This window comes from Dermacentor silvarum, chromosome 10 (genome assembly GCF_013339745.2).
Source record: "Dermacentor silvarum isolate Dsil-2018 chromosome 10, BIME_Dsil_1.4, whole genome shotgun sequence".
Classification (NCBI taxonomy): Eukaryota; Metazoa; Arthropoda; class Arachnida; order Ixodida; family Ixodidae; genus Dermacentor; species Dermacentor silvarum.
In genome coordinates this window covers 21,282,335-21,309,683 of record NC_051163.1, presented here as the reverse complement: position 1 = coordinate 21,309,683, position 27,349 = coordinate 21,282,335, and the positions used below count along the sequence as shown (strand labels likewise).

The window sequence follows — 27,349 nt, the reverse complement described above, 5'->3', positions numbered from 1 at the left end:
AGTGCTCTGTTGTAACACGGAGGTAGACAAGTAATCTGGATCTCTCCTTAACGTGGACGTTTTAGCACCGTCTGAAGCCATACTACGTATCAACCTGAATGTTCTATAGTGACCCGAGCAGTACTAGTATCCTGGATTTCTTACAAGCGACCTGCACGTGCAATGTTGACGAAAGCCTGGCTCAGGTGAATATTTGAGATGTTGCCACAATCCAGTCCGTGTCTTGGGAGACTGTTTATAGTCATCTTGAGTGTGCGTACCTCTAACAGCTACGAGTCTCTGTTAGGCTCGCTTTGTTGCTTAGAGAGACGCGCGATGGAGTCGAAGTGCCGCTTCTAAAGCTGTCTGCCTCTTTGTTATTTGTTCATTTATCTTTTCACGCGTTCTGCTGTCATACATCAATTGTAGGCGATGCATCGTATCCGACCTTATTTATTTTATTTATTTACTTCAATTTGGTCATAAGACGTACGATATACTATCTTATGAGCCCGCCGAAGCATTGGTGCTTTTGAGTGGGTTGGGCAGTGCGTTGATACTATCCTTCCATTTAACTGGACAACAGGAAACAATGGAAACAGTAGGGAAATAGGAACAATAGTAAAATTATTTTACTTTATGTGCCATTTTCACACGATGTCTCCTTCGACTGCTTCACTTGTTCTGCTGCCATGCGTGCCCGAAGCTATACACTCTGCCAGCAGTCCTGAGCTAAGTTTCAAAGCTATAGAATTAAAGTCTGATCCCAGGCATACTACTGGGCAGGTTCCCTCCATACAGAGCAGCTGGAACTGCCGCGACTCGTCTGATGCGGTCGTCAATGCTCTTTATTAAGGAGCCTCGGTGATTGCAACATGAAAATTTGAATGTGTTTCTATAGCAAATGTTCACCACAGTGCGTGATCTAAAGGTACTCTCTCCTTCATTCGAGAGAGAGGGGATGGAGAGAGGCTGACTTCAACGAGAAGCTAGAGATGTTTGTCTGACCGATGGCGTCACATGTCACTCCAGTCTTTGGGAGAGAATGCTGGCGCACATATCGTCAATCAATCAATCAATCAATCAATCAATCAATCAATTAATCAATCAATCAATCAATCAAACAATCAATCAATCAGCCAACCAGCCAGCCAACCAACCAACCAATCAATAAATCAGCTAAGCAAGAGGTAATTAATTATTCAATCAAACAATCCCTCGATTAAGCAAGCAATCTATCAATCAACCAAACAGACAAACTAACCATGTGTGACGTAGCAGTCAGGCCGGCCTTTTATTTAGCCCGAAAAACACGGCGATGGTCCCAGGCACAGTCCACACTGATGATGCGTCCCCACAGGCGATGAAGAAGTAAGGTAGATGTGATGATGACATACAGATGAGGCAGAAGTACTAATAAATTCCCACAATACAAGCAAACGGCACATGCATTTATATACCGGGTGTTTCTTCTTTACGCGAAATACTTAAAAAATGTCACCTCTAAGGCCCTTGAATTTTTTTTCAGATAGGCTACGTGGCTATGTTGACATTAGAAGCAAGAAAAAAGTTCACACCAACTCGGGACTCAGTGTAATCCCGAACGATAAAAGTGGAAGCTTTACCTCGGGGTGAACTCCAATTTTCCTATTCAAATGCATGCAAAATGCAGGAATGCTTTTATAAGACAACCGCTAAACTGATTTGAATGAAATTTGTTGCAATAGGAGAGAAAGATGACTTCTGCCAACGAGAAAAAGCAGAACGGGTTTAGGCGTTGAAATATCTAAAAAGAAAGATCCCTAAAATTGGCAAACTGAAGCACCAAGTTTACAAATCAATAACTCTGCATTAAAAGTTATCTGAAATTGTTACAATGTTTACTGAGGGTGTCGCAAAAGCCGTACTCAAAAATGAGTGGTAAGTTAGAATGTGGTGCTTAATATATCGATTTTATCCGCTTTATATGTCCCAATAAATGCCGTTTACAAAACTCTGATATTGTCTCTGTTTTTTTTTTTATTCCGGAGATACTTTTTTCTTCTAAATGCAATAAATCCTCATCGGATTCGGTGCAGTGCTTGCCGGGCCAAAACAATGTCTCCGTTCCCATTTATTCAGAAGGGAGTTAATGAGCTAAAACTTCATTTACCTTTTAATAACACAGATTATTCTTACTTTTTTTCTTCTTCTTCCATTGTGAAAACAGTGCCGTCGCCTGCGTGTGTTTCGGGAACCCTCATTCACCACCTCCCTGAGAAGTCTTCTCCGCGTCCGCACATCATCGTCCTGCTAGCGGATGATCTGGTGAGTATACGAACAATTCCATGGCACAAACTTATACTAGCGTTACTAGAGATAAAAATGGCACTTGAATCGCCCAGCCACAAGTGTAATTATGCGCAGCATATGAATTTGTCCACGATTTCAAACGGATCCGCTGAAAAAGCCCAAGCTTTAATAAACCAACGCTTTTACTGCCTCGTCCCACTATATTTCGGGAGGCTGGCTACAGGCGGCTGCTGTCTTGCCGATTATACAAAAACTTGGGCAGCTTGGTATTTGCCTCGGGGTAATTGCCCCAATAGACCATTTGCGACCCTCTGTATGTGCTACTCGGCATAAGCCACTGGGTGCTTACCCGAATAGACAACTTGGGCCAATGTGTATTTGCCTCGGGGTAGTTGGGCCAATAGACAATTTGGGACCCTCGGTATGTGCCCGGTTGGTGTAACGATGTAATGACACCATCGACAGACACATATACATCCGCAAACTGAAAAGTGATCACCAGCTTCGTGACAACATGCGATGAACGCTTGTTCCTTCGAAGCTGGGAGGTGGCGGGTGCGAACACCCTGTGGTGTATATGGTGAACCCACTACCGGTGAAACCGTGATTACGTGCAGCTGTACTTCGCGTCTCTGTGTGGAGAGCGTAATCAGCCGCACGGCGAACTAGGCCTGGACCTCATCGGTACAGTGGAGCCCGTTCGACACGGCGTCACTTTGATACCGGCTGCAGAGTCGAATCTCGGCAGAACAACGTGCGTGGCATTTGGGTAGGAGAGACTTGGGGTGGGAATAGGTGTTAAGGGTATAGTGCCGCGCAAACGACAAAGTCTCTGTCGAGAAAAAAAAAAAAAACGCGTTCAAATTCATGGCTTGCTGCTCGAGCTGTGCAACGTCGGACGCGACAACAAACTAATTTGGCTAGCTGGTTCTCCCAAGCCCCGCCAGCGACGCACAGGCCCTGTTTGTATCCAAACGGATCAAACGCAATCTCTTGTGGTGCTTCAGCAAATGAAGAACTGCACCCTTTTCTTTTAATGCGTTAGCATTCTTAGGGTCCTTCACGCATTTTACAGGTGCTATGTGTGTATGCTTGTCATTTTGTTCGTTTTTGTGCACTTCGGAGGCCACGTGCAAGCTTCGTGGCGGCAGCACTAGATGGCGCCAAGTGTTCTTACGGAAGCGCGAAAGAGGAGTCCCGCTTCAGTGCACGCCTCATGCATAACTCGTTCCGACGGTGGCAATGAGTTGCGTCACTTTATTGATTCAATTCTAACGCATTACCGTCGACAGTAATCGCAAGGTGGGTTCTGCCGCAGTTTTTTTTTTCTTTATTCTACAATGTCCAGCAATGAGGCGTTATAACAGTAGAAAAAGGAACCTGCAAATCATATTCTAGAGTAATACAAGTCAGAAGCGGGATGAAGGTGCGAGGCCTCGCCGACTCCGGGTGCTATTTTCACCAGCTGGGGTTCTTTAACGTGCGCCTAAATCTAACTACACGAGCGGTTCTGCATATTGCCGCCATCGAAATGCGGCCACTTGCAGCCGGGATCGAACCCTCGACGTCGAGATCAGGATCGCATAGTCAGTGGGCTACCGGGGCGGGTAAAAAAAAAAGGAAAAAAGAAAAATAACTTTCACAGGTCTTTGAAGCCTCAAATAAAATTTCTGATAGTGTACAATGTCTTCGTTCATGCCTTTAGACAAGGGCTTTTGAATCAGTGGAAGCTTGTTTAAAGCTAAGTCCGACTCCAAGGTAGTGCAGTAGCAGTTCGGCTAATCTCAGACTTAGCAAGCCATCTTTTACGTACTACGATTGTCTCTTTAACTGTTTAGCTACCATGTCCGAGATATATTTATTATCCCTCTTTGTACCTATAGATCACCAAAGATGAGCCACGGTCGTCAATTCGGACACAAGAACATAAACTTGGAGCGACGCGCTACACTACAACAACTGAGTTTTATTTTCTCAAGAGAGGGCAATATGTGAATGCTGCCTCAGTATGCCGAACCAGCAGTAGACCAAGCACTCATGCGGTGTTTCGGCAATTAAACGCATTCTTCGATGCTTTCGATTTCTTTTGTTACGATCTAATCGCGCTTGTACCTTTAATACGTGGGCTGAGGAAAAAGTGTTGTTTTCAGAGCAGACGTATTTCTTAAAAAAAAATAAAATTGGATGAATACACGAGATAAACCGCGCATGTGACATAGTTCTTTTTATGTGAAAGCGTCACATTGCTCACTGAGCGAAAAAGCCGGCGTCCGGCCTCTTTAGCAGCGAAACAGCACCTAAATTTCATTGGCTCCGACGTCACGTCACAAGCGCGCCTCGACGGACTTTCGACGGGCAAACATTCTTAAAATTTTGTGAATCCCCTATTAAATGATAGGAAAACATATTCATTTCCCAGCCTCCATTATTCTTCGGAGTACAGTGGCCTCGGTTTTATACACCACAGGTGGTCTTTGCACAAACATTGATTAATCCCTTAAATGCACGTGTCTGGCAGGTGCCACCTATTTGTAATGTGCGAGAGGGTCTACAAATCATATATGATGACATCTACCCAAACAACGTAAATCTTCTCTCTCATAATATATTTCGTGGCCTATTACAAGACCAATTATTGAGTTCAGCTATAAATACGGTCATTGCGATAGACGCCTCACAGTGTGAAGAAAAAACTGCAATTGGCATTTTCGCCTTTGCTCTAGACTTGTCATTCTCAACCAGGATTCAGGACTTCTTGTCCGTATTTCTGACTGATTTTCTAGCTGTCGCGTTAGCCTTACACAAACTAAATTCATCAATATCGGCGGTAGTCATAATATCGGATTCTTCATCTTTATGTGCATCGCTCACAGCAAATAGTGGAGCTAACCCTTTACGTGCATTTCATTTTCTAGTGCCATGCCAACGTAAAATTAATGAGATTGCTTTGGGTGCCTGGACTTAAAGAGTTATTGATGAATGAAATGGCTGACAGTCTCGCGAGAGCGGCCCTCAATGGCCCTGTACTATCATTACTTCCTACATCCGCTCACCTAACTATACTGCTAGATTCAGGAGATATATGCAATTGTTCAAGACTTTTGGAGCGAAAGCTATACACTGGCCGAATTCTCGCCGTTTCGCTGTGGCCGGTGGCCGCACCGCGAGCTGAGCCGTTGCCTAGCAACCGCCGCAGCTGGCAGCGTTTCCATCTGACCACCCCGCGGCGTCTTACCGGCGTCTGACCACGCCGCAAGCGGCAGCAACCGCCGCAGCTGGCAGCGTTTCCATCTGACCACCCCGCGGCGTCTTACCGGCGTCTGACCACGCCGCAAGCGGCGTCACTGAGGCGTTTTTCGCCGGCGACCGCTATCATCACTGAAACACCCACTGATTTTTACTATGACAAAATGCATAATAGAGATCAGTATAACCACCACGGCAGAAATATATCCATGGTCGGTCCGCGCATATGACATCACGGGCGAAAGCGTGCCGCCTCCCGATCAGCGCACAGAATAACAAGACGACTACGAGCATGAAAGTAACTTTAAATGCAAGTGGCACCTACCCACTCAGAGGAATTGTCCAAGAGGCAGGCGGGTGTTGTAAATGTATTCGAAGGACATGAATTTAAAATATCGAACAATGATAAATAAACGAAGTACTAGTATAGAGTGTACAATATACATTTCACTAAAGTATTCTGAACGCTTTTCTTGAGAATGTTTTGGGTAAGTAGCGTTGCGATTAACCGTGTATACTTTCGCGGTAATTCCTTGCGAGAGGAGTTCTACGCTTCGTACTTCGCGGTTCGCGTTTCACTTGTCCATGATAGCATGCAGTGTAGCGCGACCAGAACTATAGCAGAATACATAGTTCTGGTCTTGCAGAATGAACGGGGTACGCGGAGTTACTAACAACCGCATGGTCGACACGTGTACCCTCAAACAGCTGGAAGGAAGAAAAAAAAACAAGGACAAAATAAACTGAGTACAACGCCACAAAACCGTATGTCACCGGCAAGCTGTCATCCTGTACCTCTATCAAAAAAGAGAAAAGAAAACTTCTTTCCTGATAACGTATCGTGTCACATGGTGTTTTGCTGGCTGAAATTATTAGTACATACTTCTGCCTTTTTGCCTTCCTGTTGTACCGTAATATATACCCTGATCGCTCGCTCGAAATAAATCCCCGATCGTTAGTAGCACCATGTCAACGTTTCTTTTTTTTTTTTTTTCTGCCGGCTTGTGCCTTCTGCTTGTGTACAGAGGGCGTTCCCCCTTTCTAATCCTTTCAGTCTCTGTGTCTTCATACGGAGACGCAACACACTTATGAAAGTTACGGCTATAGTGACAAGAAGAAAACAAAACTCTTGAACATGGCGCCGAAGGTAAATGCAACTCTCTGATAGCCGTACAATGTCATAGGTATGTTTAATACTGAGAATGATGCAAACAGAGATGACTTAAGAGGTGCACTAGTACCAGGTTTCACGAGTTGATCAGTATTAGCGACGTTAATTTGTGTTAGTACTTCCGAGACCGTCACTCAGTCATAAATGGGGCGTCTACTTGCATAAATATTGCGGTCCTTTTCATAATATGGCGCATAACCTATAATAAGTCAATATTCGCAATTCATTTTTGTAATTGTGAAGACTAGCCCGAAGTGGACTTTACTATTCATCCTACAGGTCCTAATTTATTTTCTGCAATGTTTGGGTCGTATTTCCAGAAAAAAATATATAAATTTGGAGGTCTTGAAAACACTAAATCGTAATTCGTTACTGAAAGAAGCAGAACGCTGTAGCCTTGCACTTAAAAAAAAATCCATAATCTCTCGGCAATCTCCATGGAGTCCAGATAAGACGCTCAAGAGAACGTGCTTTTCTTTGAGCTTTAACGCTAAATCTGCCCTCGAATATATACATTTTCGTTGATTGGCACAGCGTTGGAGCGCTCTACGTAGAGATTATACGGGCTGTACAAGCGGTGGTGACGGTAGCACAGGGGAGGTTATTAGATAGGAGCGACATGTTCGAATTTAGGGAGCAAGAGGAGAGAGCAAAGGTGGGGAAAACGTCTACTAATTTCAACGCAACTAAGGTCTTATCTTGTCCTCGCTGGTAAGCTCAGTCCTCCTGGCGCAGAAAGTTTTTGATAAGCTTGTAGATGTAGCGTCCATGAGTTGCACGTGAAGAAGTTGCTTAAGCACGAGTAAGCACACATCTACAAACAGAAACCTAATTATATAGAAACGTTGCGAGGTGAGAAGGTGGCAAAGACTTCCGACGCTGCTCGACGAGTGCCCCGTTCTAATCTCGTCGAAAACCTCCGAGCTAAAGTCCCTAGATTTTCTGCTCCTTTCAGCAAAAAAATATCTAGGGACTTTACTCTGAGCCGCCACCCCCAGAGGCACCGGCAACAGTCACCAACGCCGCGCGCGTTCGGTGCGAACGCGTGGAAAACGCGGACGGCGTCGACATCAGTTCTGCGCGTTGCTGGTGCTGCTACAAGCTCTTATTTCTTCCTTCTCGACACCGTTCATCATCATTGTAATTATGGTGACTAGTAAGATTACACGGCCTCCGTTTGTCAGCAGGGTTGGAACGACGTGAGCTTCCACGGGTCTCGGCAGATCCCGACGCCCAACCTCGATGCCCTGGCGGCGTCTGGCGTCATACTGCAGCGCCACTACTCGGCCTCCACGTGCACACCGTCGCGGACGGCGCTGCTGGCTTCTGTGTATCCGGCTCGCACGAGTACGTATTCATCGTCCCGTGTTTTGTAGCACCGGGCTCTATATAAGGTTCCATGCTTCGAACCATGTATGTTGCTTCTTGTGGGCGTGAAGGTTATACCACCTGCATCCCTTATTATTTTTATTGCGATGACAATTAGTGTACAGTCCAGGCAAACGTTCACCGCCGTCGTCGGCGTCACCGTGAGGTTCCGTAAGAAGTCCAAGTACGATAAGACTCTATTGCACCCTGTGCGCCATATTCTGTGGGTGCGAGGGAAAGCGTGCGAGGGGTTGCTGAGAAGGATGGTGACATACAATGCTGGAAGCCACATGATCAAGAGAGCGCCAAGACGGAGGGGGGGGGGGGGGGGGTTGGCAGGCGAGCACACGTTAACGGGATTAAGCACGTGCTAGGTCCAGTGAGCGTGCGTCTCCCTTAGCTCAGCCGTGGCTGCGCATTGCTGTCAGCGCGGGTGAGCGCCTACGTGGCCCGCGCGCGATATCTTGGAGGTAATCAGCGACGGGTGCAAAGATTAGGTGAACCGAAATAGCTGGCGGCTCCGTGTTTGTTGTGTTCGAGTGTTGGAGGTCGCGTAATCAAGTTTCGGAGAAGCGTTGAAGCGAGAGGCAACATAAAGTGTTCGTTCGCTGCTGCTGTCGCTCTTCATTACGCCAGCGTTGTGACAGCGAGTGTTCGCGGTAACCGAGGGAGATATTTTCGTGTTTGCCCATGCGCGAGTGACACCATGCTTGCCTCGTAATTTAATTAGCAAGCGAATGTTCACTGCACTTTGTACGAGCGCTAAAACTTCGAGCCTCACTGTGTGTAGTTTAATGCTTTGCTATCACTATCAATGCTTCGCCTTCTCGAGGGCACTGATACATTTGTTTTAGGTTCAAATAATTTTTAAAAATCACCAGCGTCAATGGCTGTCTTTCGCTTTTCTAAGTATATTTCTGGAAGAAGCTTACATTACTGGTGTACTTGTTTATCGTAAGAAAAATAGCGCGACTGGAAAGGAGGATGGAAAGGCAGAATCCGGAAGTGCACACGTTGACATTTCTGAAAGCCCGCAATGCTTCGAAATTCGCGTACCCGATGTTTCTGCTTAGCAAATACGTTATTAGTTTCTGAATACGCTGTTATTATTTATTGTCTCGTAGACCTGGGTTACCGGGCGCTTCTTGCTGCCTCGGAACAGTCCCTGTTGCTACGCTTTCAGCTGCTGCCGCAGTGGCTGAAAAGACTGGGCTACAGCACGCACATCGTGGGCAAGGTAAACGTTCATATATTACACGTACTTTTCGACCGCGGAAAAAAAAAAACCGTCGGTTGTGGGACACACATTGTTCCTTCACCAGGATCACACATTCACACATGATCATTCGCCAGGATCCGTTCTTTCCAAGCGCCGATACAGAAATGAATATGTACCTCTCCGAGCGCCGAGTTATGAAGCGCGCTGAAACCATACGCTCCGCGCCGCGCTATCTGTGCGAGTTGGCACCACTCCAGCTGTGCCGATGACGTCATCCGCAGCACCGCTCACCTATTCGTGTCTAGGTCATACGTCATCCGCCTATAAAAGCTACGCCACTGACCTTATTCTTGCACTGTGCCAACTTTTATAGCCAAGCTTCATCCGCCCGCATCGTTAATCATCGAAGCGGGGGCCTATACGCTCACGCGTAGAAGTCAGTCGTTTCCAGCCTGTCACAGATGCTGCCTGTTCCAGCCTGTCAGAGATGCGATTAACAACCGCCCAGTGGCCACGTTATCAGAGTTTGAAAGCAGAGCGAGAACACAATGCCTTCAGCGTCACGTCAGAAAATGAGAACGCTGGATTTGGGAGTCTACGATCAGTTTCTCAACGCAGGAATTAACTCACACTGAAACCCTGAATATTGTCCAGAAGCGTTAGTCATCAGAGCCGTTTATGAAATTAATCGTGAAAGGAGAATATAAGTGCAAAAAGAAATTAGGGCCAGCTTCACACTAGTGGTGCTAAGACTGGGCAAACAGCGAAGCTGGCGACACCACCTAACTTTATCTCGGTTCGGACCAAGTTTTTGCGAGGTTGTGCTTCAAGACACGGCCACGTTTTGCGCAAGATCACCCTGGAATCATCGACAGCCCAAGGAGCAACGAACACTCGGTCATTAAAGTATCTGGACGATTCTGGGCGCTCAAAGACTTTTGCTCGGTTTCGCGGGCTCGTAACTCCGGATCGTCTGCGAATCACCGACGTTTCGCCGCCGCTTCGGTGGTGCGATACTCGGGATCGGACCGAAGTCGTCTCACTCGCTCTCGAGAAGTGGCGCGGCGGGTTTCGCGCCGCGCTTCCTCTTCTTCGTGAGGGACGCTCTTTTTCGGCCGCCCCATCTTCGCGGCGATGTGCTCGGCGCGGAGACGGCGGGGCTTTTGTGTCGCCGTGGTGGCAACGCGGAGCTATATATCCCGTGGGTCGGCGCAGTGACGTCACGGCCTAGCTCCAACTCTGCGCAACCACGGCAACCACTACGCACGGCGCCGTGAGGTCATGGCTCGGCAAAGCTAAGGCGAAGCGATGCGGTGTGCGCGATGACGTCACGGCTCACGCAGCTGTGGCGAGGCTCAGCGCGGTCGGCGCAGCTGGGGCGAAGCGTTGCTAGGCGACGCAGTGGTGACGTCATCGCCAGGCGGAGGTTTTGCAGGCGTACGCTTGACGGACCATCCTCTAGTTTAAACAGCTTCGCTAGTTCACAGGGATATGTGCCATTGCGATTGGACCATTTCTGTACTACCTCTAGAATCGGCCCACATTTCCGGTCTATGATACGCGGCGCAACGAAGAGCTTAGACAGCTCCGCTGTTAAAAACTGTACACTGGATAGGTATGCAACAACTACTTCCTCTTACAACTCTTGCAAGCCACCCTCTCTCCTTAACATTTCCCGGGAATATGGTCACTTGTATAGTTAGACCCAAGAGTTATCTTTAGTAGAATTTAATTTTTGTGTCGCCTGTGCATGTGCAACACGCAGTGGCACCTGGGATACTCAACCATCGAGTACACGCCCACGTGCCGTGGCTTCGACACGTTCTTTGGCTACTACAACGGCGCCGCCTACTATTTCAACCACAGCCTAAAATGGGTAAGCCATCACCACTCATGGCGCCGCCCAAAATCGCGGTTTTCGGACTTCTCACAAGCTTGTTGGAAGCGTAAATGCAACACACTTCGTTAGAACAGACAGACAAGACAGAACAAGACAGGACAAGACAAGACAGGGCGGGCGGGAAAGTCGAACTAAGCTTTCGAGAAGTTAAGTAATACAATTATCACGTGTTCTTGCAGTTCGCATTTCCCATGCAGCTTCTACACCATCGGGCGTCACAGTGAAAGCTTCAACAAACGTGGCCTCCCAACCGAGTCAATATTGTCCCACAGGAACTGTTGAATTGGGGTTCAACATATCTGACTTTGAATTAACTGCGGCGTGATTGCTAGGTGCTTTTCTTTTCTTCGGGCATAATACTTTCATTTTCATTGTCAGCCAGAAGAGCACGTGTTCTAACTTTAATCAGACGGACATGTTCTTGCCTTTTTTTTCGCGATTGATAACGTATCACAGGCTAGATAACAGACAGCATAAGCACGCCAAAATAAGCGAATCAGGTAAAGGATGCTTATCGCATTAAAACCTTGTGCAACAAGTCGACTGACATTTTAACGCGACAGCGTTAAAGGCCCTCTGTCGCAGAAAATCGAGCGTTGGTGTCGGTGTCAGCGTAGGCGTATTGCGTCGGCGTCCGCGCTACGCGGCCCAAAACATCATCCCGGACCACCTCGACCACGCAGGTCTTTCGCGTGGCGCAAGGCGTTAGTGAACTAATGGAATTTCTCAAAGTAAAGTGCATCTAAAAATCGTAAAGTACGCCTTAACCATGACCTACAGACGGGATAGCGACGGATTGTAATTTGAATATACGAAAAAACATAATTCTCTTACGCGGTAACTCAAACTCAAACCCCTTTTCCAGCATTTCTACAATTCATACAGCGGCGCGTTGCGGTTAGTTCCTTGCAAAAACACCATCCAGATGGCGCTCGCCTCCTCAGCAGCCGCTCGCGAAGGCGTAGTTGAAGGGAAAAAAGTCGCAGTTTCGCCCGAAAGGCGAAGCATCGATTGCGATAGCAAATTAGTAGAGAGCTATACGAAGCAAGGATAGTAGCTTATTGGGCCGTATAAGGTTGTTAACATTCGCTTACTAACTAACTAAACCAGCACGGTGTCACGCGCACACAGGTAAACATGAACACATCTCGCTCGATGACCGCGGAAACTCGTCAAAGTGCTGGAGTGAGAAAGCGCGCCAGCGGCAGTGAGGCAAATTCACCATCGCGCCATCTCTCGTCTCGCTTCAACGCGAACTAAACGTCGAAAGCACAGGGCATACGAATTAAGCTACCGGCACTCGGCGAATCCACTTTGTCCCCATCACAGATCGCTTTGAAGATGAGGCCCGCGCGGGCGGGCACTTCGCCCACGCCGCAGATCGCTTTCAAGATACGAGCGCGCGGCCGCGCTGTGAGCAGCAGCCGACGGAGCATAACGTACCCCCTCCCTCTCCCTCTCTATCGCCTCGCCTGCCGTGCCTCGCGCGCGACAAGACCGCGCTCTTCCGGCCTGCCTTCCTCTCTCGCGAGCACTACATTGACCCGCGATTGCCCGCTCACCCTCGTACGCTTTCACTCGCACACACAGCGTACGGCGCGCGGCGACGATTTTATCAGCGTTGGACTGTATACGGAACCACACGGCGACGCCGACGGCAGAAATGCGCTTGGAGTGTCCATACAATTGCTATCGCAAGAAAGGAAAGCTGCAGTTGTCGGGAAGCCTGATAAGCAACCAGGGATCTTTGAATGTATCGCATTCCACTCTTAAGCATCCTCTAAAATTGTCAGGAATTGTTTCATTCTTCAAACTTCTCACCTGTGGTGGCGCTGTAGTTGTAAATAAAGGTGTCTTCAGCAATGCGCTTTGTCGCTACAATGCTGGAGCGCTAATCCCGTTCGTGTCGAGCAGTCATAGTGAGATGACTTCTGCCGGAATTTTCGCAAGCAGCTTTCACGAAGACGTTTTTTGGCGAATTGTAAGATCATGCCACTGCTGCGCCTGCTATGCGCAATTCGGGTTTAAATACTCCTAAATTGGCCAGCAGAACTCACGATAACGGTGCAAGAGGCTAACCGTCTGCTATTCAGGATGGTTCATCCTTGCACCTCGCTCGACAGTTCCGAGAGTCATTTCTGAAATGGCTACCTCTTGCGCAGCAAGGACACTGCGGTTTAGACCTGTGGCGCAACGTGGGCTACAGAACCAGACCTGTCACCAACCTCGACGGTGTCTATTCGACGGACGCTTTCACTGAGGAGGCCAAGCAGATTATTCGGAAGCATGACACACGAAAGGTGAAGTCACAGTTTTATTGCGCCAGCATTAGGGGTGTCAAAGCGGGGTGAAAAATACGTGTGTATGTGCATGTGTCAATGTGTACAGGGTGTCCCAACTATCGTGCAGGAATATTTAAAAACATGTAAATGCGACGTAGCTGGACATAACCGAGGTAATGTTGTTTGCCGTCGCTTGGAGATATTCAGATTTTTTTGCAATCCGCCTAATTACATAATTAGTCTTAATAATGAATCAACTTCTCAAATATTATAGTTAGATGAAAAGTGTCAATGAGAAAATTGTAGAGCAACATGAGAAACTACCGATGCAGCTTTCTGTTGCTCAACACGTGCTACATAAAAGTGTTCTTCCGAGTGTGAAAGATGCCCGCGAACACACGCGAAGTGCCTCGAGCGGAAAGTCGTGCGGCAATTTTGCATGTATTCGCGGGCACCTTTCACGCTCGGAAAAGCACTCTTATGTAGCTCGTATTGAGCAATAGAAAGCCGTATCGGGAGTTTCTCATGTTGCTCTACAATTTTCTCATTGACACTTTTCATCTAACTACAATATTTGAGAAGTTGAATAATTATTAAGACTAATTGTGTAATTAGGTGGAATGCGATTATCTCCAAGCGACGACAAACAACATTACCTTGGTTCGGTCCAGCTACGCGACACTTGCATATAATTAAATCTTGGTACACGATATTGGGACGCCCTGCGTATTTATATTGCGCAACTGACGGTGGTACCGTCAGTTGCACTTCGCTCCTCGAAAAGTCAGGACGTGTATCGAATGAGCTCCTGAACAACACTCTGCAATCTGGTGAACATGGTTTAAATCATGGATCACGGCACCTCAAAGAGTTGCGACGTAATGCTAACGCATTTCTCTAGCATTGACCGCGAAATCACCAATGCATTTCTCCCCCTTCGTTTTCTCGCCCCGTACGCAGCATACGTTTGTCTATTTTCGGTACTTACTGTGAAAAGAAACCTTCACTTCCGAACGCTTCGCGACGTTTCGAATTCAACTGGCGCGTAATATAGGCGCTTTAATCCAGTTATTTACTGTTCGGCATTTCAATTTATCCCGACGGTACTACAATATGCGTTAACATACGCGTGAAACTGGAATCGCCATTTTGTACTATCACATCAATAAGTGTTTTATCATGAATTCGAATATTGAGCTAGCGGTGTGCGTAAATGTCGCAGGCGTTCCCAGATTGCCAACACGGCAGCGGATATTCAGAAAGATATTCCCGAAACTAAAATCGAAACTAAAAATATATGGGCAGAAACTTCGAGGTTAACAAAGGAGCTAGAGAACAAGTTAAGGACCGCACAAAGAGCGATGAATCGAAACATGTTAGGCCTAACGTTAAGAGACAGGAAGAGAGCGGTGTGGATCAGAGAGCAAACGGGGATAGCCGATATTCTAAGTGACATTAAGAGAAAAAAAATGGAGATGGGCAGGCCATGTAATGCGTAGGGTGGAAAACCGGTGGACCGTTAGAGTCACAGAATGAGTGCCAAGAGAAGGGAAGTGCAGTCGAGGACGGCAGAAAACTAGTTGGGCTTATGAAGCTAGGAAATTTGCAGGCCCAATTTGGAATCAGCTAGCGCAAGGCAGGGGTAATCGGAGATCGCAGGGAAAGGCCTTCGTCCTGCAGTATACATAAATATAGGCTGATGATGATGATGATGAAAATCGCGTAGGCGGTAGACTAGATATGATGACATCTATATGTGCCTGTACTTTTGACAGCCTCTGTTCTTGTACATGAGCTACCAAGGCGTCCACAGCACCTGCTATGGGTGTACTGCTGAAGCACCCCATCGAAACGTGCGCAAGTTCTCCTACATTACAGCTAGGAACCGCACTCTGCTGGCTGGTGAGTGTCCATGCTACGGAAAGTTTCGGGAGTCGAGCAAATTTAACCTCAAGAGACGGTTATTTAAAATACGAAGAAACGGAGATATTGTTTTGATCGGCATTCGCTACATCGATTTTGGTGCAGTTTCTTGCATTAAACAAAGAACAAAAGTGAGGGGGGGGGGGGTTAAGTCTACCGACTGCTTCAAGCAGCTCTCTTATTCAGTAAAATATTCAAACTGCGCGAGGAAGACAAGACGTGAACAGAAACAGAGAGGCACCCACAAAGCGCAGAATGTTTCTGTTAACGTCTTGTCTTCTTCGCACAGTTTCAATATGCTGCTGAATCTATCAACCGACTATTCCAACAACATGCCTTACTTCAGGTCTTATTTTTTACAGCCTCAGTTGATATTGAAAGCTGTTGAATATCATAAAATAATAAAAATATTTATGTACTGAAGCATAAAGTTTACCGCTGTGTAATCGGCAAAAAAAAAGGAATTCGATATCGTGACTCTGTAAACTGTTCGTAATCAGACACACTATGTAGCCCTGCTACCGTTAGCCTAGTTGTAAGATCGTATCTTACACCGTGTTTTCTTAATATCTTTATTTGAGCAGCTTGGCTAACGTATGTTAGTTAGCTGGAATACCCTATATGAAAGGGAGAAAATCGATGCAGTATGCACCGCTCTGAAGTACGCCACCAATTTAGAGTATAGGACTTTTGAAAAGCCATTGTGCACATTGTAAGAATTTTGCTTCAGCTGTAGACGCATACATCATATTTGTCTGCTTAAAGTACTTAAAACGATTTTGTTTATAGTTCTACGATATGCTTTTGGTACAGAGTGCTGGATTTATGCTTCAATTTAAGTTGGTGGAGCTGTGTGAAATATTTTGCGTTTAATGAAATATATCTGGGTACTATAGTTATCAGCGCGCTTTCCACGCTACGCATGCATAAATGTTTAACAAGGCATACGGACTATATCGAGGCGTTGTTACACAGTATAATATGGTGTCATCGTTAATACAGAAGAGACAGGAGCAGTACGCCCAACAGGTGCTGTGCAGCTCATGCTAAATGTTTAAAGTGGAGAAAGAGGTGCAGTGAAAAAAAATATAATTCTGAAGATTTACGTGCCGAAACCATGATCTAATTATGAGGCACACTGTAGTGGGGTACTCTGGGTAAAATGTAACCACATGCGGTTCTTTAACATGCATCCAATGTAGTACGGTACACAGGTGTACATGCAGTACACAAGCGGCAGTCGTGGCTTGGATGAAATAAACTTTCAATTACGTTCTTTGATTACACGATGCGTGCCGAGGCGTGTTTTTGAAGATAAGGTCATCTTAGCCGACTTCACATGGGTTTGGCATATCTGAGATCTGGATATCTTGTAACCACTGTAAAAAAAAAAAAGAACTCTCACACCTCCAGAGCGTCGTGGCGAGTTTCTAAAGGTATGAAAATGTAGGTCTCAACGAGACAAAAAGCGATAATTAGTCGCAAGGTAGATGAAGCTAACGGTATGGGCGTAATTAGTGCCAATATAACCAAAAGGTAACCACACTGCAACGTACCCCTGTAAAGGGTGCACCACAGTACCTATTGTGACGTTGAGGCAAAGCCGCTGTACGGCACACCCTTAGGGAGTGGAGCGCGTTCGTATAGACGCAGCAGGAGTCGCGCGAGGCAATGATTTATGGAAAGCCATTTCAGGCGTGCCCGCAAGAAGCGCGAATTAGTCGCAGAGTTAGTGAAATTAAAAGTAACAGCATGGGCATAATTAACGTCAATAAAACAACCCCCCCCCCCAAAAAAAAAAAAAAACCCAACCCTGCACCATACCCCTGTAAAGGGTGCATCGCCGTAGGTATAGATATGTTGAGGCAAAGCCGCTGTACGCTACACTTTTGGGTAGGTAGGTAGGTAGGTAGGTACAACTTTATTTGACAAAAGATATCGTTCAAGGGGGGAGGTAGTTTGTCAGGTCGTGCCTGCCAGCCACCTCCCCGGCTCTGTCCACGGCCTGGAGCTGATCCCCCAGGCTGGTTCCGGCGAGGATATCATTCCATGCCCGGGATAAGGGAGTGGCCATGAGAAAGCGGAAAGGGGGAAGGGGGGGGGTCCTTTCGGCAGTCCTAGATAATGTGGTTGAGAGTGGCGATCTCTCCACATGAAATGGGGCGAGGTAACTTGGATTAAGCAGGGCCGGTATTATGTAAAGCTATCCAAATCTGATTTTATTTCAACTCGGCCGTTAGCCTTACGTGATAGGTCAAAATGGCTGGGTCTCTGCGCTTAAGTCCATGTCGCCCGCCCATATGGCCTGGACCTGAACCATTCTGACCAATCACTGAGGGCTAATGGCCGATTTGGAATAAAAGCAGATAAATGCCCAGAGCTCGCACCAGACAATGGTGTCTGGAATGCGGCTTCAGCGGTCTCCCCAAGGAGCGAGAATTAGAGGCAGAGTAGGTAAAACTAACAGTACGAGAGTAATTAGTGCCATTACCTTCGAAAATTACCACATGGCACTATCTCCGGAATTGATCCACCTGGCCTCTTGATCAAGAAAAACAAAATGGCTAACCAAGTGTCGATACTCAAGAAGACAAGGTCGACGTAATTGCATGTCATATACAAGAATAAGATACGAAATGAGTGAATAACGAACACGAAAAAGACACAGAATAGCAAGATATGATCACATCGCATCACTTTATTTCCTTAAGCATAATCAACATTTCATCACCGAATCCTTGGAACTACCATGTACGTCGACCTTTACTTCCTTAGGTTGGTTGATGATTTCTTTTTATGTTTGTTAAGCCTCTTTTTAATAACGCGTAAATATGCCTAAGTCAGAAAGAATACTAAGCATAATGCTATTAAGTATAACAAGAAGTTATCCTCTTATTAAGCCTAAGTAGCTCAGACCTATAGTAGAGCCTTTGTAGAGGCATTTTGTCTGCATCTATAACATTGCTGGGATAACAAATAAATTTGATTTGATCTGATTTCAAAAAAGCTTTGTGCGGTGTCCAACCAAACATTCCAAAGTTGCAGCTCGCTGGAGCACGTTGACATTGGGACGGATGGTGGGGCTCCTGAAGTAATTTTGACGCTTGAAAATCTGTGGATGGTGAGAAACGGTGTCTCTATTCCCTCTTCAAAACCTCAGGACTCATCGAGTCAAATACAAGCCCCTCTGCAGGGCACAAAGTGAACGTGTTTGCGCAAGCTGTGACCTGAGAACTTTTTTCTGAGGGTGTACATTGCGCCTTTGCTAGTGATGAAGTCACAATAGAGTGTTTTAGCGTGTCAGGTGTTCGGTGAAACGCAGGCCGACTTGACATTTTACCGGAGGGCTAGAGACGTAAACGTGAGCGGCCTCTCGGTTCCCAGTCACGTAGTGGCGCAGAGCTCAATCAGACAAGCGCGCACAACTAATATTGCAGTAACCAAGTGTATTATACATCGCTGCTGGTGTAAACTTTCAATAGTGGCGTCATTCATTTTGCTCCCGAAAATTTACCCCCGAGGAAAAGTAAAATACACATGGTTACTGCAATATTAGCTGTGTTTGTATGGTTGAGCTCTAGACCACCAGGTGGCAGGGCACCGTGCAGGCCTCTCACGTTTACAGCTCCGCCCCTCCGGTAAAACGCCCAGTCCGCCTGCGTTTGCCCGAATACCTGACAAGCTAAAACTCCCTAATGTGCAGCACCCTTCTGGTCAGGTCCCAGTGGTACTCCGTTAACCGGGTGTACAGGGTATGCAGGGAACGCCTCGTTGCGCACGCGTGACTTCAACGGAAGCATACGATTGGTGAACACGCGTTCGCAGGTGCCGTGGACGCGTTAGACACGTCCGTGGGACGTGTGCTTGAGGCGCTGCAGTCACGTGACATGCTCGCCCGTAGCGTGGTGGTGTTCGCCAGCGACAACGGCGCGGCACCTCTAGCCACGGCGTACGGAGATGTCCCTAACGCGGGCAACAACTGGCCTCTGAGAGGGGGCAAGCAGGACGCCTGGGAAGGCGGGGTCAGGACGCCAGCGCTGCTCTGGTCCGCTAGCCTCCGAGACTCTCTACAGCGGCCGCCCTCTCAGCAGATGCTGCACATGGTCGACTGGGCGCCCACTCTTTACGCAGCCGCAGGTGTGGCGGGCTGTAGGACAGTGGTAGTAAAGCTTAAAGGGGTGTCTTAACTGGTGTTTATAGACTAAAGTAGCAGAGAAACTTGAGCAAGTTGGTGAACGTTCATATTTGTCAAAACAGCTCTAAAGAAGAGGAAGATGAAGAAAGGTACATGTAGGAAGGTAGGTCGTTCCTTTTTTTTTTTGTAGATCTTAGGTGCCCGTTCCTGCGTTGATTGTTGGCGTCCCTCGGCGTAACCGAGCGGACGAGCACAGCGAAGGATGACAGCGCTAACGCGGAGCGCAGCAGGAGATGAAAGATGGCGATAGCGGAGAGAGCGTGAGGCGGAAAGCGGAGGAGGAGGGTATGGCGAAAGCGTGAGAAGAAAAACGCGTATAGAACCGCGCTCAAAAATTTCGCGTTAGGGAATACCGTAATCGTTGGTGAATCTTTTCCCTACGTGACGAGGTTTAGGTGTCGCTTTTTCTCATTGTTGTACCCGACTGGTTCCGCCGCGCAATGCACATAGTCTTAACTTTGACTAAGTGTCCAATATATATCTATATCGACTTCTTTTTTTTTTTGACGAATAATTTTCTATCTGAGAATTAACGTTCGTGTGCGTACATATCTTTCTTCATCCACGTCCTTTTCAGCATGCAGAGCTGTTTTGTCAAGTATTTATAGACTATTTAGCGGAAGCGTTCAAGTGCCGCCATTTCGGGCCTGTTAACACTGCCATTTTATATCTGTGGCAAGCAAATGCACGGTATAGTTCCATTCGTACGCATGAGAAATGTTGAATGGGAACGTTCGTTGTTTCATGACCATCTTAGTTTGACATCGCATTGCAGAAAACTGACAAATGTTTCGTGTAACAACCCAAAATGGCAGTGCCTGTGTATTGAAAATAAAATAGACTTTACTCGGAACAGTTCAGCCTATCTGTAAGCGTATCACAATTTACGGAATACTCAGCAGTGCCGGTGGCGCCAGCTTGTGAGGCTGCCGTCTACTAGAGCGCGCAGAACTATAATTGCGACGACCACGTTTTTTTTCTCTCTAACGGCTCGTGCAAAGGAGTCGGCAGCAACAAACAGCAACGTATAAAGTCGAACTCGAATATATGGAATCTGAAGGGGATCACAAAAAGCTTCGATGTATAGGTAATTCGATATATCAAATAAAAATTTTATACAAAGCTTTTCAAGGGGATTTAACTGCCGTTCGTTATACACAATAATTCATTATATGTGGATTCGATATGTTAGGTTCGACTGCATTGATTCTTTACTTCCCCTATTTGCGCAAACAACACAACACAAAACCGCTTCTAATGCGTTTCGGTTGAACAATTCGTCAAAAGATAGCGATACCGGCACTGCATGCTGCTGTTGTCGAAGTTTCCGATGTTCCCGTATCTCCTAAAATGTAATAAGCGTTCACTTGTACGCTAAAACTCTCTGGTTTTGCCCCTCTAAGTAACGGTTTTCATGGTTACTTACATACACGCGTACGCAAGGTGGTGACGTTTCGGACCTTGGCGACGTAGACGGCCGGGACTTATGGAGGGCGCTGACGACTGGCACAGGCGAAGGCCGTGACGAAGTGCTCCTGGAGTTGGAAGGCGAGCAGGGGACATCGGCTCTCATCTCCGGCAGGTACGCATTCGAGAGCACAAAGCGTAGCGTGCTGTTAGGTCAACAAGGAAGTAGCTGCAGACACTTGGCGTTAACTCACAAGAGTTGATTTTGAAGCTCACGTAACCGTTTTTATACGAAACAAAGGAGCTTACTGCAAATGTATCGTCAAGCAACAAATGTTTGAGCACACTGACAAATTAACGATCTGTTCTAAGAGTGGCCTACATTATCCGACTCCTGAGTCTCTGTGTATTTATATATAGAAGCGCTAATTCTTTAGCAAACAAGGAAGCCATTGCTCTCATAAACGGTATGCCAAAACGCTAAAGGCGGTATGCTAAAATGCTGTTCTCCTAAATAGTGCGCTAAACGTTGACTGTGGGACCGGCTCTGAAATATGTAGCACGTTGCATCGCATTCAAGCGTTCCCACTTCATATTTTTTATCTCTTGTCTTGTTCTATCACGTTTTATTCCCTTTATCCCTTGCCTCATCCCAGGGTTGTCTGCGGTATTTACACCGGCTAAAACGTTAATCCATTAAACGGCATGCTAAAACGTTCACGACGGTATGCTAAAGCGTTGATTTCCCGACAAGTCTACTGCGGTTTTGTGGGAAGCCGGTGCATGCGCACAGACCCATCCTATTGCGTAAAACAGTAACTTATCAAAAATCTATAAAACGATCTAGTGCTCTTAAAAGCTAACTACAACTAAATTTCACTTTGGCTAAAGTTGCTCTAAATCAGCAATATATACCATTGAGGCAATATTGCCAGAGCCGTAGGGCTGGTAATTGTATAGCTTTTTAGAGCGCAGCTCTTAGGCGCTCGTACCTGCGGCGAGCGTCGGTGTCGTCGTTGTACCTCGTAACCGAGAGAACGAACACAGCGAAGGATGGAAGCAAATGCGGAGCGCAATGGCAGATGAAAAACGGCGATGGCGAAGAGAGCGCGAGGGGGAAAGCACTGGAGGAGGGTGCAGCGAAACCACAACGCGGAAAGCGGAGAAGGAGGGCATGGCGAACGCGTGAGAAGAAAAGCGTAGTGCCGCGCAAGGCCGGCTTTGCGGCGACGATGGCTACGAGATGGCGCCAGAGTAGCGCGCTTGGTCTGTATGGAAACAAAGCGCTGCATGAGCGGAGGTCTGTCGGCGGCGGCTGCTGTGAATCGCGACCACGTCTCACCCACGTGCTGCCGCTCGCAATCTCCCGATTAGCGAGGCAGTCGCGCCACACTATCGCTCCGTTTTCAGCGTGCTGCACGAGATAGATTGTCCGCGTCAGCCAATACATCGCGACATGAAAACACGTATAGGGCTGCGCCCAAATTTGGCATTAAGGAGTATCGTAGTCGTCGGCGAATGTTTTTTGTTCGCAGCCTTTTAAGAGCACCTAAGCAGACGACGCGTGCACCTGGTGGTTGTCGCTATGAAGTAAGTCTCAGCACGCCGCCTCCAGGATTTTTCAGTGCGCCGCTGGCGCCACCTTATCTCGGGGGCCGTACTGAGGAGGCGTGCGTTCTGCTCTTCCGTCACTTCTGGTGAGCGGTAATGGCGGCTTTCTTTCTTCATTTTCGGTATCAAAAACGGCTATTTTTGCGAGGTTTTCGTGAGTCAAATTCCGAATGGAGGCACGTCTACACGAACACTGTCTTAAACTTAGCCTTTAATGTGGTCCAAAATTTCTATGCAGTTGGCCTTGAACAAGTCCTCGTGTTGCAGGTACAAGCTAGTGGAGCGCCCGAACGGGCCCAAAGACGAAGCCCACGACGGCCGTGTGGCGCCAACACCGGGAGAGCCCCCCGACGACCTGGACCTGGACGACCTCATGAGGTCCTCGGCAGCCTGGAAAGCCCTGCAGGGCGCCCTGAGTGCGACGAACAGCAGTTCCACCTGGACGTCCCCGCGAAGGAACTGGCGCCTAGAGGCGACCGTTCACTGTGGCGGCAACGCCGAATCGGCCGACGCGGCGAGCAACTTCGATCCCTACGACAGCGTGTTCGTGTTCGATGTCGTCGACGATCCGTGCGAAACGAAGAACCTGGCATCGTCCGACCCCGAGGTACGAAGCTAGCTGTAGAAGAGTGGAATCCTGTGATAGTCGGTTTATTTATTTATTTATTTATTTATTTATTTATTTATTTATTTATTTATTTATTTATTTATTTATTTATTTATTTATTTATTTATTTATTTATTTATTTATTTATTTATTTATTTATTTATTTATCCTGCCAACCTGATTATCGGGCACTAGGCAGGCGCGTGATAGAAAGAGCGCACATGAACGCGGTATCACACCAGATCAAAATTTTGAAACTGAAACTTTGAAGGAGTTTTGGAATATGCAAGGGAGGGTGGAACCCGGGTTTGGCTTTGTGTGTAAATATAGATCTTAACGAATTTACTTTAACCTTAACTATTACATTTATTACGCCCGTGCTGCCGAAAATGGGAAGGTGGATTAGATCCGAAGCAAATAACATTTGTTGCAAACAGGGGGCAAGAAACAGTTTGCTGTAGACGAACAAGAAAGGGTCGATTTGTAGTAGATAGAATGTTGCTATCGAAAATATTCATCACGATGGATAACACTGCCTCTTGTTCTGTGAGTTATGGTGTCCAATGATATGCAATTATGCAGTGCTTCATTCACCTGCAAGAGTTCAGGCCTCTGTTGCTAACGATATTCTATAAGGAGATGTCATGTTCTATCGAGCTTATTGCTGCCTGCCATTCCGCACATCTTTAAAAGAGTTTGCCCCCAGATTGGCTTCGATACCTTCCCAACCTCGTTCTCAGGCTCTGAAGAAGTACTGTAACGTTGCATCACCAGCTTTTCGCTGAAACACAGCCACGCGGTTCAGAGTTCGCCCTAGAAATCGCATTTATTCTTGTCCACAATATTTACAGGAGAATGCGCTGACGCGCGAGTCCGAACTCCAACAACAAATTCAATGCTTCTAAAGCGTGTTCACTTCATTCGGAATAGTTCAGATCTTAGCTTTCAGTGGACACCTGTTCAGTTTACACTCAGCGACTTGTAATGAAGCGAATAGTTGTTGTATTGGTCATTGCTTCTTTCATTTTATAATATATCCGGCTTTGTAAAAGCTCAGTCAGACAACAGCATAGGTGCCTACTGTACGAAGCACGAATTCCGCAAACTCACGAAAACGGCGCGTGTATGTGTTATACCAACTACCAGGATATGCGTCTGCAGCTTGTAACTTTAGCTCAAAGTGTCAATCCCTCACGCATATGCAGATATGTTCATTATAAGAAGAAAATGTTTTTTTTCGGATCCTGTAATCAATAGGCTACTCGATCCTCAATAAATGAAATTCATAAGTATTTAATTAAGCTGACATTAAAAGGTACATCACAAAACGTGTGTGTTAGCGTTTGCAACGTTTTTTGTTGTTCTCAGTGTGTCTAACGTGTGCTTCTGACGTTGTATAAACGTAATGATGGAATGAAATGTGTATAGCACGATGGATGGGCTGCCCTATCCCACATACAATCATTTCGCTTTTGTGGGCATTCATTAGGTATTGCTGTTACGTGCCGAATAAAATAATAAGAGCTATATTTATCTCTATATATACAGCTACGAGAGCGATTGCTGAGGAAGCTAGCAGGGTACCGAGAATCCCTGTCGCCCACCTACGGCTCCAACAAGAGCGATGAACGGGGATACCCAGAGCACCACCACTGCCTCTGGGCGCCATGGGTGGGCATTCCACCGGCTCCGTACCACAAGTGCTCCTGCTGAGAGGGGCAACCACGGACTGCGCGTTGGGCATCGAGACATATAGCTCGCGAAACGAAAGACATTGGCGGATAATATGAGCCTGGATACCCGAGTGACACAGTTTGTGTGTGGTTCGTGTAGGCCCCACGATTGACGGATGCCCTCTTCAGACCTGGTGTGCCACCCCCGTGGACAACAGCTTTATCGTTTTTGGAAGTTAATCTAACAATTATAAGGTAAATTAACTTGATCAAACATCAAGCTAAACGCAGGCGACAGTACATGTGAAGCATGTAATAATTTTGTGGCCACTAATTCATCGAGAACATTGATACTTTGTGCGAGACGAACCGCTGCATCGTCACCGACGACGAAAAAAATTAATGTGTTATGTATTTCAAATGCCACCAGATGACGCGGCACTCAAGGATGAAAAGTGAAGGCGAGAACGGCCATGTGATATGTTAAACCTGTACATATGTGTTTAGGATTAGCAAAATACACTTTTACGTTCTGGAGGAATAGACTCTTTCTTCACATACATGAAGGTGCGGATCCCAAAACGTGCTCGTGCAATTTGATCAAGCAAGTGCCTTTTAAGAATCGTAACAGACTGGTTGACAGTAAGAACTGACTTTTAAAAGCTGTTGTGTCACTAGTGTTTCGTTGGTTCTCTCAAAGGTAGACACTGTGTCGATCGACCACTTGCTATCTGTCATACTCGATCGACCATTTCTAGGTAAATCGAGAGCGAAATCAATAACATGAAATATTGACTCGCGGAATTATTGGGGAATGGAGTAATTGGCAGTGAAGTAGGGTTAAGTACGACTCCCTATGCAATAAAAGCTCTCGGATGCAAAGATTCACTGTGAGCTAAGTGGATAACGTTCATCGTGAAGCATCGTGTGCTTCACGGAATCGACGGGCGTCCTGTCGGCGCACTCGAGAAGCCATGTGACGTGAAAAAAAGAACGCCGATGGGAGGTCTGCCAATCGTTCCGTCGCATCCACTGCCGCTGACTCTTTAGCTAATCAAATCTCTCTGAAGTGATTTACAGAGAGTGATCGATCAAGGACGCGAGCCCTGGTAGAAAACTGGCCCTATACATTGGATTATGTGTAACGCTTCTCAAGTAGCAGGCGAAGCATCGTTGAACTTGTGCAGAGGTTTATAGTGTGGCACCACGAAAGGACATATCGGCTAAGGACGTCCGGTGATCAAGGATATTTTTTTGTGACACTCAGAGACTGGAGGAACGACTCTCCGTGTCTGCGTTCTTCTAGAATAACAAATAAGCAAATTTAATACGCACTCAAACGCGTTGCAGTACTTCTCCGCGAAAAAAAAAAATGGTGGCAGGAACTATCACAGGAAGGAATTCAAGCGATAGCTCTGTGATGTAAACCAACCGAGATGTCCAATTGGGGGTGACGCGACCGTGTCACTGCTGCGTGTGTGTGATGACAAGGCGACGGTGGCCACTGTTGCATGACGGCGAAGCGGCCATCTGCAAAAATGGCATTGAACATATGTCGCCATCGTAATGACGAAAACGGTTCTGCCGTTTGGGTGAGAGAGGAGATCCTGAAAGGAAGCTTGGCCATGGTCTCCGATTTCAGAGGCCCCGATTCATCTTGGAGCAGGTTAAACGGGGGAGTGGGGGGAAAGTGGTTTCTGTGTATCGCGGGCTGTGACAGTTGTTTGCACAGACATTTAGAGGAAGAAGTCGAAAGAGTGGAAGCGCGAGTAAGCGAAGAAAAAAAAAAGTCGCAGTTTCTCCCGAAAAGCGAACCATCGATTTTTTTAGTGGACTGCTTTACAAAGTAAGCATAAGAGTTCTATCGGCCGTATAAGCTTGGAAACATAGGCAAACTAACTAAATTAACAAGCATGATGTCACGCACGCGCAAGCAAACATGAACGCATCTCACTCGATGACCGCTGGAGGGAGTCAGCGCGGCAGCAGCAGCGAGCGAACTGAGTTTCGGGCCGGCACTCGCATCAACGCGATCTTAGCCGCGAAAACACAGGAAGGACGGACTCTGCCCCCGCCGCAGATGACTTTGAAGATACAGCTGCGACGGCGGACGCTCGCGGTCACATAATTTACCTACTGCAATTTTTACCCAAAATAATTACTGAAAAGTAGGTGCTTTCCTCAAATAGTCAAGGCCTTTAGCAAGTGGGCGTCCCCCTGAAAAAATACCTGGCTTCGGGCCTGGACCGGGCGCAAGGGGAACTGGCGACTCAATCTCGCACGCGAAAGGATGAAAGTGGGAAGGCAGCGTGGGAGGGAGGGGTGCGTCTTGTGTGCCCCAGTAACTGCGTACATGTACATTGCGCGGCTGATGCGGTAGCGCGTACCGTATCTTGAAAGCGATGTCCACATGGCTCTTACCTTTGTATGCGCTGTGCTTTCGACGCTCAGTTTTCGTTGAAGCGATAGACCGCAC

General features: G+C 47.0%; 1 protein-coding gene across 1 annotated transcript; it reads left to right on the top strand.

Annotated features, from left to right (window-relative positions):
- Positions 1 to 169: 169 nt before the first annotated feature.
- On the top strand, positions 170 to 25,404 carry LOC119430911 (arylsulfatase B; the record flags this gene model as incomplete). The annotated part of the gene is made up of 11 exons (XM_049657084.1): positions 170 to 185; positions 2,189 to 2,286; positions 7,876 to 8,035; positions 9,181 to 9,293; positions 11,041 to 11,151; positions 13,338 to 13,475; positions 15,233 to 15,359; positions 19,206 to 19,517; positions 21,019 to 21,157; positions 22,861 to 23,200; positions 24,749 to 25,404. Coding segments are annotated over 11 exons (1,719 nt in total), but the record flags the coding sequence as incomplete, so codon positions are not given.
- Between the last annotated feature and the right edge of the window lie 1,945 nt (positions 25,405 to 27,349).